General features: G+C 50.2%; 2 protein-coding genes across 2 annotated transcripts; one reads left to right on the forward strand and one right to left on the reverse strand.

Moving 5' to 3' along the window:
• The first annotated feature begins 606 nt into the window (after nt 1-606).
• zgc:152863 (uncharacterized protein LOC562658 homolog) lies at nt 607-6199 on the forward strand. Its single transcript, XM_062473751.1, is given in 6 exon segments — nt 607-790; nt 1581-1684; nt 2416-2613; nt 3635-3764; nt 5066-5112; nt 5115-6199. Coding segments are annotated over 5 exon segments (843 nt in total). The 5' UTR covers nt 607-790; nt 1581-1593; the 3' UTR covers nt 5492-6199.
• Nucleotides 6200-7397: 1198 nt separating this feature from the next.
• hif1al (hypoxia inducible factor 1 subunit alpha, like) lies at nt 7398-13503 on the reverse strand. The gene is given in 17 exon segments (XM_062472598.1): nt 7398-8832; nt 8932-9055; nt 9225-9324; nt 9493-9632; nt 9830-9907; nt 10047-10204; nt 10331-10371; nt 10412-10585; nt 10854-10980; nt 10983-11000; nt 11147-11204; nt 11206-11254; nt 11454-11629; nt 12230-12336; nt 12552-12636; nt 12969-13126; nt 13293-13503. Coding segments are annotated over 17 exon segments (1722 nt in total). The 5' UTR covers nt 13342-13503; the 3' UTR covers nt 7398-8752.
• Between the last annotated feature and the right edge of the window lie 952 nt (nt 13504-14455).

The raw sequence follows: 14455 nt of genomic DNA on the forward strand, positions 1-14455 counted from the left end.
GGCAGCGCACGACGCGCGCATCTCCAACTCTCTCCTGGGTGCATCTATAAGTGCATTGAAATACCGTAGACCACTGCACGTATTCCGCTATTACAACATGACAGCACTTTACCGTAAGCGATGCGAGCCGTAATGCCGTATTTTGTCCATAAGGTTGTTTTGTGCAACTTGAATGGTTTCAGGATTTTATACACTGCTATGTAACATGACAAGCACAGCCGAGTTGTTAAACTAATAGTGCGCGAGGAGCAAAATGTTACAGTAGGATTGTTCTACTATAGATGTTCTGTCATTGGTACTTGATAATTGGATAAAACAGGTCGTATACTTTAAGTAGGCCGCGTCGTTTTTATACCGCAACAATACTTTCTAAATAATTCTTCGATCTAATGGGTTAGGCTACAACATGTATACAGTAGCGTAAGCTACATATGCGGTGCAACACTTAATAAATATAAATAAATAATACATTAAAAAAACGAATCAACAATAAATCTCACTCCATATGAAAAATAAATTCAGTGCATCATCTTAGATGAGGTATTAGAATACCACAACGAGTGTAGCCTAATGACTGCTCTGGCATCCTCCTATTGTCTACGGTTACATCTGTCAGAGTTGGGCGCAGGGATCTCCCCTTCCAGGCTGGAAATGACTTGGCAGCCGTTCGCAGGACGCGCATCGAAACAAACAGGGCACATTGGCATTTAACTTTGCCATTCTACCTGTGTGAATCGCAGACCACGACTGTGTGCGGTTCGGAGTTTCAAAGCTTTACCCCTCACCTCAGGTACTGGTGGGTGAGAGTGGGCGACCAACACTCCAGACTGGTGTAGTTTCAGTGTAGGCAGACTGAGAGGTTGGTTGGAGGGTGACGTGGGCCGCATCATTCCGGAACATGTGTTGCTCTGTTGGATGGTTGTTCCGTCTGTGTGAACATGGAGAGACCAGAGAGGTGAAAATTGTGGAGGGAGACATTTTTTTCTCTTCACCTGCAAACATCAGCTCAGAAGCCGTGCCCACCGGATGATTGGCGGGAATGACTACCTGTATTATAAATAGTTAGCTGCAGTAATAATATAATAATAAGACTTTATTTACATAGCACATTTCATACAAGAATTGCAGCTCAAGGTGCTTTACATAAAATCAATAAAAACAATAATACAAGTAATAAAACCCTTCTGAACACAGGCCGCAGTCTAATATAACCCTTCTGAACACAGGCCAGAGTCTATATAACCCTTCTGAACACAGGCCAGAGTCTAATATAACCTTCTGAACACAGGCCAGAGTCTAATATAACCCTTCTGAACACAGGCCAGAGTCTAATATAACCCTTCTGAACACAGGCCAGAGTCTAATATAACCCTTCTGAACACAGGCCGCAGTCTTTGCAGTATCTCGAGCGGTATCTCGAGCCACAGTCTCACAGTAAACGGTTACCACAGATACAGCACTGTATTCCTGTCAGCAGCTGTGCGCGCACACAAGTTACACATGTATCTGATGTATGTTCATATGAATATGTAGTGGTATTATCAGCAGGACATTATCATGTGTGTGTGTTTGGTCCGCAGGAAGCCTGTTTTGATGTCTGCACAGGGCTTGTCTCCACGGACGTTTGCATGCATCACCCTGGGATTCAGTCTCATCTTGATGTCCTTACCAGAGCTCACAGCAGGTAGCCACACCCCCTCCAGGACCCTGTTCCCTGCCTCCTGCATGCTTGTCTCCTACATGCTTGTCTCCTGTATGCTTGTCTCCTACATGCTTGTCTCCTGCATGCTTGTCTCCTGCATGCTTGTCTCCTACATGCTTGTCTCCTACATGCTTGTCTCCTGTATGCTTGTCTCCTACATGCTTGTCTCCTGCATGCTTGTCTCCTGTATGCTTGTCTCCTACATGCTTGTCTCCTACATGCTTGTCTCCTGCATGCTTGTCTCCTACCTGCTTGCCTCCTACATGCTTGTCTCCTGCATGCTTGTGTCCTACATGCTTGTCTCCTGCATGCTTGTGTCCTGCATGCTTGTGTCCTACATGCTTGTGTCCTACATGCTTGCCTCCTACATGCTTGCCTCCTACATGCTTGCCTCCTATCTCTAACCTCTGTCTCCTACCCTATCACTCCTACCTCCTTCCCGCTACAGTTTCTCTCATAACCCAGTTAACCAACCTCCTAGTCTCAAACTTCCTTTATCACCTCGCCAGCAGTACTGATCTTACCATCTCCACATGGCTACATTCTAATGTAGATTATATCTCGCTAACCTCTCACCTAATTAATGCAGCCAACATTTTTCTTTCTGGCCTATGTCAATGTACATCCTCAAGCAAGTAAGAATCGTATTTGATGTGACTGGAGAGTGATTGACTGTTTTGCTGTTGCTCCACCCCACCTCAATCCTGCCCCAGGATGGCAGAACTGCAGCACCCTCTGGTGCCTGAACACGGGGGTTCCGGTGCGAGCCCTCCCCCTGCCGGGGCTTTCCCTGAAGACATCATACGCTACTTCTGTGAACCAGGGCTACACCATCCCGGGACGCGTCCACAACTCCCGCTGTCGCCATGGACACTGGTTGCCGCCCGCGCCCGCCTGCAAGCCGCTGAAAGGTGAGAAGATGGGAGGGAAGAGAGGAAAGGAGTAGGGGAGGAAGGGAGGGAAGATGAAGAGCCAATAGCAACGTCAGGGGAGAGAGCCAATAGCAACGTCAGGGGAGAGAGCCAATAGCAACGTCAGGGGAGAGAGCCAATAGCAACGTCAGGGAAGAGAGCCAATAGCAATGTCAGGGGAGAGAGCCAATAGCAACTTCAGGGGAGAGAGCCAATAGCATCGTCAGGGGAGAATGTTTTGGCAATACTGCTGCTGCAGACTTGCAAGAAGATGAAGGGCTGCAGGTTCAAAATCCCCCCCGTATTGTGCGTCGCTATAGGTAAAAGCATCTGCCAAATAAACACTTTACTACCTGAGGTCACCTGTTACCGGGCAGAAGACAGGTTCAAGGCTGGCAGAATATATCTGACATACTTAACACCTAACCCTTGTGCTGCCTTCGGGTCACATGACCCAAAGGTTCATAACAAACCATCGTTGTGTTACCCAATTTTACCCAATACAAAAACAAATAAAAATAATTTTCTTTTAACCTTCGCAATGTGGGGGGTCTGAGACAGCCCACCGGTTAAAAGAAAATGCTTCACTTTGTTTTTGTATGTGGTAAATTTGTCGCAATACGACGGTGGGTCACAATGACTGATGGGTCAGAATGACCCGAAAATAACACAAGGGTTAAGACACATGCAGGCTGACTGAACTTGTACTTCGTAGCTCTTCTCTGTCGAGTGAAGCTCGTCGCTTCCTCTTCTGGCTCAGCAGGAAACCAGCTCATAGAAAAAGGAAGCCAGCAAACTCACCATATATACCAGTTCCTTTCATCTGCGCTATCAAACCTCATGGAAATATACTCCAAAACCACTGGGGCAAACATTTGATTTATTGAAATGAATAAAGTTGAGTACTGTATGGACTTGTACGTGCAGGGGTAAATAGTGTGTGTGTGTGGTTCTGCATATGCAGCATGTGTCGGTTCTAACGTTGATTGCTGATGTTTATGTTTTTTATGTTTACCTGCAGATGGGCGTGACCGGGCAACAAACTCCCTTCCCAGCGTTGCCACGACAGCAGTGGGCGTTTCCATCTTCCTGCTCACCACCACGGCCTGCATGGTCATCAAGTCCCGCCTCCACCCCTGTCACTCACAAAGGTGAACCCCCACCCAACACTGGCTCTGAAGCCTGTCACTCAGAAATCACCCCGGCAACTCACCGGATAAGTGCTCGTACCACGTAGGCTGAAGCCTTACCGCAGCGGCCTGGGTTCGAATCCGGCCCAGGCCTTTAGCTGCATGTCTTCCCCTCTTCCTCACCTCTCTCTCCCCTCTTCCTCCCCACTCTCTCCCCTCTTCCTCCTCTCTCTCTCCCCTCTTCCTCCCCCTCTCTCTCCCCTCTTCCTCCCCACTCTCTACCCTCTTCCTCCTCTCTCTCTCCCCTCTTCCTCCCCCTCTCTCTCCCCTCTTCCTCACCTCTCTCTCCCCTCTTCCTCACCTCTCTCTCCCCTCTTCCTCCCCTCTCTCTCCCCTCTTCCTCACCTCTCTCCCCTCTTCCTCACCTCTCTCTCCCCTCTTCCTCCCCCTCTCTCTCTCCCCTCTTCCTCCCCTCTCTCTCCCTCTTCCTCACCTCTCTTCCTCACCTCTCTCTCCCCTCTTCCTCACCTCCCCTCTTCCTCCCCCCTCTCTCTCTCTCTCTCTCTCTCTCTCTCTCTCTCTCTCTCTCTCTCTCTCTCTCTCTCTCTCTCCTCTCTCTCTCTCTCTCTCTCTCTCCCCTCTTCCTCCCCACTCTCTCCCCTCTTCCTCCCCTCTCTCTCCCCTCTTCCTCCGCTCTCTCTCCCCTCTTCCTCCCCCTCTCTCTCCCCTCTTCCTCACCTCTCTCTCCCCTCTTCCTCCCCCTCTCTCTCCCCTCTTCCTCCCCTCTCTCTCTCTCTCTCTCTCTCTCTCTCTCTCTCTCTCTCTCTCTCTCTCTCTCTCTCTCTCTCTCTCTCTCTCCCCACTTCCTCCCACTCTCTCCCCTCTTCCTCCCCTCTCTCTCCCCTCTTCCTCCGCTCTCTCTCCCCTCTTCCTCCCCCCTCTCTCTCCCCTCTTCCTCACCTCTCTCTCCCCTCTTCCTCCCCCTCTCTCTCCCCTCTTCCTCCCTTCTCTCTCTCTCTCTCTCTCTCTCTCTCTCTCTTCTCTCTCTCTCTCTCTCTCTCTCTCTCTCTCTCTCTCTCTCCCCTCTTCCTTCCCTCTCCCCTCTTCCTTCCCTCTCCCCTCTTCCTTCCCTCTCTCTGTCCTCTCTTCCTCCCCACCTCTCTCTCCCTGTTAATAACAGATAGACGGCATAATAAAGGCAGAAATGCCCCAAAAATATATAAATGAAAAATAAATCAACTTTGCCACACACAAACTGCTGTGAGACCCGGACCATCCTCCTGATCCTGACCACTTCCTGTCTCTCTTCCTGTCTGCCGTAGCCGGCGGTCGTCGGACCAGGTGGACCTGGTGGTGGACGGCGTTCCCGTTTCCTGCCGACCTACGAGGAGGCGGTCTACAGCAGCTGGGGCGAGCGCCTGCCCCCCTGTGGAGGCCCCACACAGCTCCTATTGGCACAGGAGGCCCACGAACACGCCCCCTCGCCACCACACTACCAATCAGACTCCGGGCTCATCCACCCCTCCTGTCGGAGCCCCGAACAAGCCCCGCCCCCTTACGAGGAGGTCCAATCACGCCCCGGAGAGGGCAGAGTGACATTGGGGTTGTGCAAGGCTTGCAAGTTGTGCTTTCGAGCGATAAAGACATCTGAGTGTTGTGACTCGAGCACCCTGGGGGGGCTGAGCTGGGATGAACTCAAATCCTCTCTTACTACTGTAGTCAGGAACAGGGGAGAAAACCACGGCTAGGTTTGAACCTGAGCTAGCCGTCTGTTTGGTTTGTGTCGTGAAGCACATCCCCATCTCTTCTGTTTCAGGAAGTGGCTCCTCTGTTACAGGAAGTGACTGGGGGTGAGGAAGGGGGAGGGCCTTATGTTTTTACACCATCGTATGATAGTACACATTTTTCAAACAACCAAAGTTGGCCGAGTTTCAGATTAGTTACTTGAGGTGGCCTTGATTCGATCTGTCGACAACCGTATCAATCGATGACCCGAGTCCCAAGCAGCTGTCCCTACGAGGCGAGCCGAAACAAGTGCTCCTCTGGTGTTTCCGGACATCCTGGTGTTGCACAATCCACCCTGCGAGATATCGGACCGCGGGGTGGGGGTGGGGGTGGGAACCAAACAACCGCCCTCACGTGGGAGGGACCTGTGCGTCTCCATGACGACCAACTGTATTTAGCTCGTGTGTCGAGACGAGGAGGGTGCCGTTGCCGCGGCGACGTGGGCGCCAGAGAGAGACGGGTGGGCGAGCGGAGGAGTCGAGTTCCAGCATGTTCCTTACAGGCAATGAATGTTTGTTTTTTATAATAATTTTTTTCTTCTTATCAATGGAAGAAAGTGAATCAGTTGTATGGAATGTAACATTTACATAATTAACTTTGAACATTGTATTGCACAGAAATATAAATAAACATTGTGTATATATATATATATATACCAGGTTGTTTCTTGAGATATCATGTTTTAATTTTTTTCACTGACCTGGGTTGGCCTCTTGTCTTAGGACAAAGTGAAGACAGACTTGATGAGGTCAGAGAGGTCAGAGGTCAGGCAGGCAAAACGGCGCTATGGCAACATCAGCCAACACGCTTCTCACTCTCACAGGAATGCTCCGGGTGCAAGCAAGGATAGATTAGATATATAGAATTATGCACCACCCCATCCTAACCCCAATCCTACAGTCCCCCATCCCTCCCTGTACTCCCCCCATCCCAATCCACCCCCCATACACACACCCCCCCCTCCCTCCACTGAGAGGAAGTTGGCTATACACCCCCCCCCCCTCCTCCACTGAGAGGAAGTTGGCTGAGACTGCCCCACTTCTTGTAAACGTTCCTGAGAAGCAGAAGTGTCGACTCTTGTGGTCTGGATTACAGGCGAGCCGGCAGTCTTCCTGACAATATGAACTTCCCAGTTCTGAGGATGTGGTCAGGGATGTAGTGACCCGTATTGGTGAATGAAACTGGAGCAATCCTGTTTGCTTTCAGTGAAATCCCCATTGAGACAGCACCCAGCATATCAGTGCCAGTGCTAGGTGTACGTGTGTACATCTTGGGAACCCCAGTAGCTCACTGGGTGAGTGTGTGTACCATGTAGGCTGAGGCTGTGCTGCAGAGGCCTAGGTTTGAATCTAGCCTGGGCACTTTTCTGCATGTCTTCCCCTCTCTCTCTCCCTCTGTCTCTCTCCCCTCTCTCTCCCTCTGTCTCTCTCTCCCCTCTCTCTCTCCCTCTGTGTCTCTCTCTCCTCTCTCTCTCCCTCTGTGTCTCTCTCTCCTCTCTCTCTCCCTCTGTCTCTCTCTCCCCTCTCTCTCTCCCTCTGTCTCTCTCTCTCCCCCCCTCTCCCTCTGTGTCTCTCTCCCCTCTCTCTCTCTCCCTCTGTCTCTCTCTCTCCCCCCCCTCTCCCTCTGTGTCTCTCTCCTCTCTCTCCCCCTCTCCCTCTGTGTCTCTCTCCCCCTCTCCCTCTCTCTCCCCCCCTCTCCCTCTGTGTCTCTCTCTCCCCTCTCTCTCCTGCTTCTGTCACCCATCACTCAACTGTCTAATAAATAATGACAAATATAGAATCTTACATTATCTAAAGTAATATAACTAATCAAAATCTATTTCATTTGTTTGATACAAGGGGACAGAAACAAAGACGAGAGAAGTGTTAGTTCATGTAAATTACACTTTTTAATAATTCATACAAGGAAAATGGTATGATACACAACAGTATCTTTAAAAAATGCAAGATGGTTACGATAAAAAGGCACCATTGTAAACTACAGTCTCTTAAGCATGGCTTGTAGTAAACTTACGGAAATACATAACATGATATTGCAGATATTTTGTATGACAAGATACATTATTGGTAAATAATTCAAAGACAAAAAGCTGGACCTGATATGTGGACATCGAAGACGATGTTCCTCATTCAAAAATTGGAGCTTGATCAATAAACAAACAAACAGTATTGGAGTATCTGAGTGTTCTAATACTGCAGCACATCTGAGCTTTAAACCAGCACAGCTGTTGTCTAACAGTATTTCCATTTCCTTGTTGGTTTTTCTTCCTTTTGCATACAAATATCAATGACAAGACAAAGGAGTAAGTAACAGTTACATTAAAATCGAATTAAATTCTGACAGAACACAAAATGTGTCAGCTATTTCTCTAAATATTAAGCACGCTTTTAATGAAAAAAAAAGAAATATTTTACTGCTTGAGTAATGTCAGATGAATCTCCTGATTTTTAAACAGAGTTCTATCTTCAAGTAAATTAATAAAGCAAAAATTATAATAATACAGTATAGCTTTTACGGTGTATTCCCACACAACGAGGAGGGCATGTTATATATGTAATAAAAACTTTTCACAGAGGGTTTAGTATGTAAAGTATATAAAATGCTATGGAAAATATGCCACTGTTATAATCTGTTCTCTTTGTGAAAAGGATGTAGGAGATATGTGTGCGAAGCTTTTGTGAAAGTTCATCCAACATGGTCTGTGTAACATAACACACACAGGCCTGATAGGCTCTCTGTGAGGTCTGTTGAGGTAAAGACACACCTGCACTGAGATGATGACATGACGATGAGAGAGAAACTTCACACAGATTCTAGAATGATCCGACCGTGTGTGAAACTGGAGATTTGGCTTGAACCGTCCATGTCGCAGCAATAGCTGCTGTCTCCGTGGTGACGGTGGGGATTGAGTTCTGGGCAGTAGCTCTTTAACTGTTCAAACGTTTGCCTGAGGTAAAAACTGGAATATCTTCTGATAACCCGTGTGTGTTTCTGTGATACATCTGAGTTAGTACAGCGAGGCTTACTGGAGCTACAGTCAGCAGACCTGGGAAAATACAGAAGAATTGAGATTTCGCCTTAAGTACTTGGCTGTGTGTGTGTGTGTGCGCGCGTGTGTGCGTATCTGCCTCTAACTGCTGCTTCTGTTAAATCTTGGCTACTTTATCTCAGAAATGATGGCAGCCAATCTGCCGCCACGCCTGGTTTGAGTGACAGCTGTTCCCTCAAGTCAAGGAGGACACGAGTGGCAGGTCTGGGCCCATGGCGTCGGGGGGGCGGGACAAAAAGATGTCCCTCATCAAGCCTGGAGAGAAGAAGAGCAGAGAGAGTCTTAATATGCACAGCTTATCCATGACCCAAAACCTGATAGTGGTGTGAGTGAGTGTGTGTGTGTGTGTCCTACCTGCTGTGTCACAGAGTCCCTGTGGCCCCCCTAACACAGGGTCTCTGTCTGTCAGTAACTGGCTCCGCCCCAGTGGGAGGAGCTCCAGGTCCAACTCTGGGTTATCAGCCTCGTCCAAGCAGTCCTGAAACACACACACACACACTTTTTAACTGCATGCTTCTTCCCATCACCTCATCTCTTTCTCTTCCTTACCCCCAACTCCCACTCTCCCCCTTCCATCCCCTTCTCCCCTACCCACCTCCCATCCTCCCCCCCCCCTCTCTCTTCCCTTCCATTCCTCCTCCACTCACCAGTAGTAGCATTTCCTGCTCCAGAGACAAGGGGACCTGTCTCTGTCTCTTGTAGCCAATCAGGAGTTGGGAGGGCGTGTCTTTGTCCAGCTGGTGGGTCCTGTCAGAGACACAGCAGGAGTTCAGCCTCACATCACTTCACATCAGCCTCACATCACAGCAACATCATAGTTGTACTCATGTTTATATGTGGCATGTTTGTGTGTGTGTGTCACCTGAGAGAGCAGTAGTGGTGTGTGCGTGTGTGTGTTAGGGATGGTGTTGGTACCGTTTGCGTGTGCTGAGCAGGTGTGAGGGGGGGTCGGAGGGGTCAGTGTCGGGGAGCACTGGGGAGAGGAAGGTGAGCTGGAAGTCATCATCCATGGAGATGTAGGGAGCCAACATCTCCAAGTCCATCATCTCCACACCCTGATACACACAGAGAGAGAGAGAGCGAGAGACACACACAGGTCAGAACAGACAGGTCTTAAGAAAGTGAACTTAACTTGCATTAATCAGACTTGACTACAATCTCTCTCTCCACTTCTTCCTCTCTCCCCCATATCCCTCTCTCCCCCATATCCCTCTCTCCCCCATATCCCCCTCTCCTTTCTCCCCCTCCCCACCTCAGTCACGCCGTCCTCTGGAGTGACGGCAGGAACCGTCTGCACCTCGTCACAGGCTGACATCTCCTCACTGGAGGCCTGGGGGGGAAGAGACAGAGAGACAGAGAGAGAGATTAAGAGACAATCTATTATTGTCCAGTCCCAACACACTTACGCTAACTGAAGAGAATCCTCATCACCAAGCTCAGGGCCTGGCTCAGGTGTGTGGCGTACTCACCAGGGCGGGAGCAGGTGAGGAGGGTGATGCTGGTGAGGAGGAGAGGGGCTCGAAGATGGGGGTGAGGAGCAGGCGCAGGCTAGGGGTGCAGAGGTCCTGAGGGGCATCTGGGACGGTGTCGGGGCTGGGAGAACTGGCGAAGGACAGCTCCACAAAGTCTGCTTCGACACACACACACACAGTAAATCAATGTGTTGCTTTAGAGAGTGCGAGTGTCCCAGTGTATATGTGTGTGTACTTGGTTGTGTGTGTGTGTGTGACTGTTCCAGTGTGTGTGTGGTCACCTGAGAGAGGTGAGTCGGTGTCTGCAGAGAGCGGTGCCAGCGGCAGCAGCTCCTGGGTGTCTGCAGAGAGCGGTGCCAGCGGGCAGCAGCTCCTGGGTGTCGCTGCCTGAGGTTCCAGCTCCAGGAGGGTGCTTGCTGCTGGCTGTGCAGCCCGAGCCCTGCTCCTCCTCCTGGGCCTCCTCACTCTCAGCGCTGGGCTGGGGACCACAGCGAGTCTGCTCCACTGAGAACACCACGTCAGGCTGCTCCACCACACTGGGGGGAGGGGTGGGAGGGAGGAGGGGTGGGGCAGGTAAGAGGGAGGGAGAGAGAGGACAGAGGAATAAGGGATGGAGAGTAAGGAAAGGGATGGAGAGAGGTGGGAGTGTGTGTGTGCGAGTGTGTAAGTGAGTGTGTGTGAGTGTGTATGAGTGAGTGAGTAAGTGAGTGTGTGTGAGTGAGTAAGTGAGTGTGTGTGAGTGAGTGTGTGTGAGTGTGTAAGTGAGTGTGTGTGAGGCAGGCAGGCGGGGGCGGGGGGGGGTACCTGAGGATGAAGTTGAGGCAGACCACAGCTTCAGGTTGGGACGTCTTGCTGTTGTACAGGACAGTCGCCTGAGTCTCCGCCCACACAAACCCCCCGCTCTTAACCAGGAAGCGGTACTGAGCAGTGTCACCTGACCCTTAGACAGGACTGGAGGAGAGGAGGGGAGGAGGAGAGGAGGAGAGGTGAGAGGAGGTGGAGGAGAGAGCAGAAAAGGAATACCATAGGAAGTGGAGAAGATAAGGAGGGAGGAGATTATTGAGGTGTATTCCACACCAGCACACCAACACACTTACGGATGTGCAAGCTCTTGGTCACATGGTCAGAGTCCAGGGCATGATAGAATTCATAGGCAGGACCGTCCAATCAGATCATCAGGCTGATATCCCACCAACTCCGTCACCCTGGAGACACACGGAAAAGATAAGATGGGGAATGTTTCTTTCTGTGTGAGTGAGAGTGACTGAGAGAGAGAGTGAAAGAGAAAGAGAGAGTGAAAAAGAGAGTTATGGTTTGTGAGCATGTGTGTGTGACAAAGACTTTTAGTATATGTGTGTGCGAGTTTGCAAGTGTAAAAACAGTGTGTGTGCGAGTGTGTCTGACCTGCCCTCGCAGTGTGTGAAGCGCAGATTCATGTTGTGCCGGGTGAGGAAGGTGCTGCTGTCCAGGGGGAACTCCACGCTGGAGGGGTGAGGGATGGGCTCACACAGCAGTGTCAGCACGCCACCAGCAGGGGGCGATGAGTCCTCCTGCAGCACGTGACCTGTACAGTGCAGCACCTGACCACAGAAGAAGACATGGGTCAGGCTGAGGAGGACCTCTCAGAGACATGAAGACGAAGACACGCGCACACACACACACCTGTGGAGTATAAACCGGACCAAGGCTTACCCCTGTGTGTGTGTCAAACATTCCTGAAACCCACACTGAGTGTTTCCATGGATACTGAGCCAACACAAAATGGTCATGTGTGGTCGCAATTTACCCCCCGCGTGGGCTTCAGTGGCAATTGTTCAGTAAGCTTGCAGATGCCAAAAAGAAAGACCTCCTTCAAAGCTACATGGAGTTCAGAACTCCACTTTTCCACTAAGAGCAGCACAGATCAATATCATGCCTTCTGTAAGCTCTGTCGCATTGATATAGACGTGAGTAGTAGGGGGGAAAGGGGCTTTAGAGCGGCATGCCGCTACAGAACGGCACAAGGATTAACTCTTTCACCAAGTCAACAACTTTTTGGGATTGTCCTCCTTTTTGACCCAAGTACCCTACTTTTCAGGGTCATGCTTCTGGTCACCCTATGTGTGTGTGTATGTATGTATGTATGTATGTATGTATGTATGTATGTATGTATGTATGTATATGTGTGTGTGGCAGGCTACCTTCCAAGTGGCAGACTTGATGTTGACAGTGCGCCCCCTGTTGGTCATGGTGCTCTTGATCCTTAAGAAGAAGTTCCTCTCAGATTGCTGCCTCTTCTTAGACACACCTAGTGGGAGGGGGGGAGGGAATGAGGATAGAGGGGGGAGGGAGGATAGAGGAGGGGAGGGAATGAGGATAGAGGGGGGAGAGAGGATAGAGGAGGGGAGGGAGGCAGGATAGAGGGGGGGAGGCTAATCCCATTAGCCGTCTTGCTCTCTGAGCTCTCCGAGTCTGGCTAAAACAGTTAGCTAGTGTTCTCAATGTGGAAACACATATTCTCACCTGGTCTGAGTGTGAGCAGATCTCGTAGTTCCTCCTGATCACAAGGGTGTATGTAGTCATACACGCTCTGGCCAATCATCTCCAACTAAACAACAACAACATCATCATCATCATCAACAACATCAACACCATCATCCCATCCTGATTCTGTAACGTCCTGTTGCTAGGCAGAATCCAGAAACAGGCAGGGTCTCTACATAGTTGGAGGTGTCAGGGAAGGCGAATGGGCATGTGATATTAGCGTAAGCTGTGCTAACCCACCTGGGTTATGTGATATTAGCGTTAGCTGTGCTAACCCACCTGGGTTATGTGATATTAGCGTTAGCTGTGCTAACCCACCTGGGTTATGTGATATTAGCGTTAGCTGTGCTAACCCATCTGGGTTATGTGATATTAGCGTTAGCTGTGCTAACCCACCTGGGTTATGCCGATGTGTTTGCTGACGCTGTCCGAGAGGTAGATCATGTCTCCCTCTTCCGTCATCACCATGACGAAACCCGCCAGCGCCCGAGGGTAGAAGCTGTCCGTAAGCTCCTCTCCCTCCGCATCAGGCTCCGCCACCTCCTCCTCCTCCCCTGAGACAGAAACACACACAAGCCGTCTGAAAATCGCTTCTCGACGCCATCTGTTAAAGGGGGGGTTCTGCATCGCTTGTTGCTAGAGTCAGAGCGACCCTCTCCACCAATCACTCGCTAGGAGTTATATTTTTAGGTGTGACAACTGGACCAATGGGAGCCCCACCTGAGTGGAGGAGGCGGTACATGCGCAGGAAGCTGAGGGTCACCCTCATGATGGCCGCCTTGTCCAGGTGGGTGGAGACTTTGCGGGGGAGGGGCAGGGAGTGGGCGAGCTCGTAAAACACCTCCGTCTCCTGGCTCCGCCTACAGCGTGCGGCGTCACGGGAGCGCACCTTCCTCTGTTCTGAGCTGGACCTGAAGGGGGGGGGGGGGAACAGAGGAGAGGAGGTGAAGGAGGGGAGGTGAGGAGAGAGGAGAGGTTAGAGAGGTAAAAAGAGGCTAATCAGCCTTACAGCAACACCTCCCAAACAACAACAACATTTCATAAAATTTACATGGCAGCTTTACCCAAATACTACAAGACTGAAAATGTTTTTTTCAAATTAAATCACTCAAACGTAACCAAATAAATGAAAATGTTTATACACACTTACGAAACACATTTTTCTATACACACATCCAGAACACATCTCTATGTTTCCTACATTGCAGTTCAGTATTTCAGAAGTCCAGTTTAAAGGATCTGAAGTCCTCAAATCAAATCAAAATCAAATCAAATGTATTTGTATAGCCCTTTTTACACGCAAGCATGTCACAGAGGGCTTCACATATGCCCATAGAACTGCCCCTCAACCAACCTAAACCCTCAAGGAGGGGTTTAGGTTGAGGACCCTCAAGTCCTCTACTGTAGCAGTCCACTGATCTCCCAGCTCCTCTCTGTCCAGACAGGGACATAAACTGTACTGTCGAATACCTCTCTCTCTCTCTCTCTCTCTCCCCCCTCTCACTTCATGAGGACACAAGCAGTTCCTGATACCCTGTCTATGGTATCTAACCCCATCGTACCAACCCCTCCACACACACACCACAGCCCCTGTCCCAGTAGACTTGGCATACTTCATAAACGTCGCCCTCCTCCTCTCTTTTTTATCCCTGCCTCTCTCTTTCCCTCCCTCTCTCTCTCTTTCCCTCCCTCTCTCTTTCCCCTCCTCTCTCTCTCTCTCCCCCGCTCTCCTCCTCTCTCACACCATTTGACTCATGCTGTCACAGGAAGTCAAAACTGATACCCATCTTGTATGTTTAAAGTACTCCTCCACCTCCCTCCCCAGGACTGGGACAGTGAGAACAGTATGTCCAACCAGGACCCAGCAGGGGTTCGTCTGGCAC

This window comes from Osmerus eperlanus, chromosome 11 (genome assembly GCF_963692335.1).
Source record: "Osmerus eperlanus chromosome 11, fOsmEpe2.1, whole genome shotgun sequence".
In the NCBI taxonomy this organism is placed as follows: Eukaryota; Metazoa; Chordata; class Actinopteri; order Osmeriformes; family Osmeridae; genus Osmerus; species Osmerus eperlanus.